This window comes from Fonticula alba (genome assembly GCF_000388065.1).
Source record: "Fonticula alba strain ATCC 38817 unplaced genomic scaffold supercont2.3, whole genome shotgun sequence".
NCBI classification, from domain to species: Eukaryota; order Rotosphaerida; family Fonticulaceae; genus Fonticula; species Fonticula alba.
The window spans coordinates 1,974,862-1,977,845 of record NW_009242973.1 but is presented as its reverse complement, the minus strand read 5'-3'; the positions used below and the strand labels follow the sequence as shown (position 1 = coordinate 1,977,845).

Genomic DNA, 2,984 nt, shown 5'->3' with positions numbered 1-2,984 from the left:
GGGGGGGGGGGAGGAAGACGGAGGGCATATGGGTGTGCCTGCGGCCGAAGTGCCACTCTCGGATCCTCTTGATCGAGCAGGGGAACAGCGACCCGGCAACACAGTGACACAACGACCTCGGGGAGAAAAGAAGAGAGAAAAACATGCCTTGGGAAAGGAGAAGTGCCCCGGGATCGACCGCTGGCGGGGCTGACGGAAGCAGAGGCGACAGGGCCGGCGGCATGTCCGGCTGCAGGGCCAGCACCTCGGCCGGTGGGGCGATGCACAGGAAGTACGATCGAGAAAGCTGCTGGTTCGGCCGGCGCCCAGCGTCATCCAGCGGCCGGTGCACCAGCCCGGCCACCGGCGACACCGGCCCGGCAGGTGGCGGCACAAAGTGCACTGGCCGGACGGCGAGCCCGGCCACCGGCGAAACCCCGGTGGCCGCAGCCGAGCGCGAGGTCGGCACGCCGATCATCGACGAGAAGGACACCGACCGGTGAGACCGACGCTGGGCGCTCGGCGTGGCAGGACCGGCCGAGGAGGAGGAGGTGGTGGTGGTGGTGGTGGAGGAGGAGGAGGGCGACGGCGGGAGCAGCAGCCCCGGCGATCCGGCGGACAAATCCCCCCCACCAGCCGACAGGGCCGGCGAGAGGGAAATGTCCGACGAGCTGAGGACCAGCAATGGCGGCACCGTGCCGGCCCCGCCGACCGAGTGATGATGGTGGTGGGGCGGCTCGGGCGACTCGTGCACTGGCGGCTGGTGTTCCGGGCCGGCGGCCGGCCCCGGACTCGGGCTCGGGCCCAGCGTGGCCATATGCAGCTCGCGCATCCACCGGGTCATGGTGGGCAGGTCGCGTGCGGACAGGTAGTACACCCGCGAGTGCGAGTGGAAGATCATGAAGCTGTACTTCTGGCCGGTGACATTTTCGGCGTTCATGATCCGGTACCCGCCCAGGGGGATGACCCCGCGGCAGCGAAGCGACGAGTCGGCCGTGAAGTAGTACAAGGTCGAGCCATCGAGGACGAAGTACCGCTGGCGGAAGGCTCGCAGGAAGGACGGGCCGCTGAGCTTGTACAGGTGGCCCCGCACGGCCCCGGCCGGCAGGGATCCCGGGGTAATCTGAGCCAGGGCAGCCGCCGGGAGGACCGGCCCGGGCGGAGGGGCCAGCCCCATGGGCCCGAGCCCCGGTGACCCGGGGGCCGGGGCCAGTTGCTCCGCCACGCTGTCCACCAACGGCGAGGGCGGGGCCCGGGCTGGCCCGACACCAGCCCCGGCGCCGCCGGGCAGGAAGAGATTCGGCGCGCTCTTCGGCGAGTCGGAGCGAATGCTGAACCGGCTGAAGGAAGAGGCGAGGGCAGCGGCGGCGGCCGCCGTCGATCCAGAGGACGAGGCCCCGCCGGATGCCCCGCCAGCGCCCGAAGCACCACCCCCGGAGTGGGTGACATTCAGGGGCGACGCCGCGGTCGAGGAAGCCGACGATGAGGACGCCGATGCCGATGAGGGGAACCCGGGCGAGGCGACCGCCAGCGGGGATTGGGGCACAGCGGCCCCGCCGCCGGCGGAATAGTCCCCGGAAGACATGGCGAAGAGGGACAATGGCCGGGCGCGGGCACGCGTAGGGGTCGGGGTCCGGGAGGCCGGCGTCACCGGGCCGCTGCTGCTGGTGCTGCTGGTGCTGCTGGTGCTGCTGCTGCCGCTGCTGCTGCCGCTGCTGCTGGCAGCGGTGGTGGCACCGCCCCCGGCATTGCCGGCGGTGATGCTGCCGACGCTGTCAGCACGCGCGACATTGGCCCGGGGCAGTGGGGCATCGGCGACCAGCGGGGTGGTCGGGCCCGAAGTAAGGGGCGACACCGGGCTGGTGCCGGGCAAGACCGCCAGAGCCGGGCGACTGGCCACCAGCACAGGTCGAGGCCGGGGCCGGGTCCCGACAGCACTCAGAGGAGGAACCAGCCCGGTCAACGGGGGCGGAAGGCCGGCCCCGGGCTCCGGGCTGGCTGGCGCCTCGCCGGCCAGGGGGATGCCAGGCGGCGAGGCCGGCGTCACGGTGACCACCGGCGATGGGGGAGCGATGGTGACCGTGAGCGTGGTCGGTGCGGAGGCGGTGGTGGGCGAGTGGGCCGAGGGGGGTCCCCCGGGCGAGGGGTCGGTGGTGGTAGTGGTGATGGTGGAGGAGGAGGAGGAGGAAGAGGCGCGAGGCCGGGGGGCTGGCCGCCCGGAGGAGGTGGCCGCCGCGGTGGCCGCCGCCGCGGCCGCCATCACCACCGGATGCGACAAGTCCAGCGGCAGGCCGTAGGCGATGGGCAGCGATGCGCCGGTGGTCCCGCCGGGAGAGGCGGGCGCTGGCGGGATGGCCACCGAGGCAGGGCGCGGTCGGGGCGAGGCGCCGGGGCTGGTGACCGGGGGGCCGACAGACCCGCCTGCCGGGCTGGGTCCGGTGTCGGAGGGGGCGGTCGCCGCGTTGGCTGGAGGATGCTCCCCGACGGGCGGCTGGTCGCCAGGCAGCCCGAGACCGGCGGTTTCCCGCGGTGAAAGGGATGCGCTGCTTGAGCGCGACCGGCTGACAGCCGTCGAGTCCGACCGGAGGAGGTGCACCTGGATCAGGGCATGCTCGAAGAGGTGGTAGTCTGCGCGGTTGTCCCCCAGCGGCAGGAGGGCCCGGTAGCAGGCGATCGCTTGGAGCAGGCGCTTCAGCGAGACGGCCGCCAGGTCCAGCTCGGACCCGAGCTCGGCCGAGTCCATCAGCAGCAGACGCTCCAGGGTCAGGTTGCAACGTCGAGCCTGGCGCGAGGCAACCGTCAGCCCGTGCGCCTGCAGGAGGTCCGCAAGCTGGGACCCCATGGTGCTGCGGGGGGGGAGGGGGGGGGGAGCTAGGGCGGGGCGGAGGGAGGAGGGCAAGAGACGGGGGAGAAGGAGGGACGGCAGGGAGGAGAGAGGGAACACTCAAGCCCAGGGCGTATGTGTGTGTGCGTGTGTGTTTGCCCAGCTGGGTTGAGAGGGGGGG

General features: G+C 72.6%; 1 protein-coding gene across 1 annotated transcript in view; it reads right to left on the bottom strand.

Annotated features, from left to right (window-relative positions):
• The window catches only part of H696_02201 (hypothetical protein), a gene marked incomplete at both ends in the record, with an annotated part of 5,653 nt that extends 2,832 nt beyond the window's left edge, over positions 1 to 2,821 (bottom strand). The window contains one exon of the mRNA XM_009496099.1: positions 144 to 2,821. Within this exon, the coding sequence (XP_009494374.1) occupies positions 144 to 2,821 (2,678 nt within the window). The remainder of the gene's footprint in view (positions 1 to 143) is intronic.
• Positions 2,822 to 2,984: the final 163 nt, after the last annotated feature.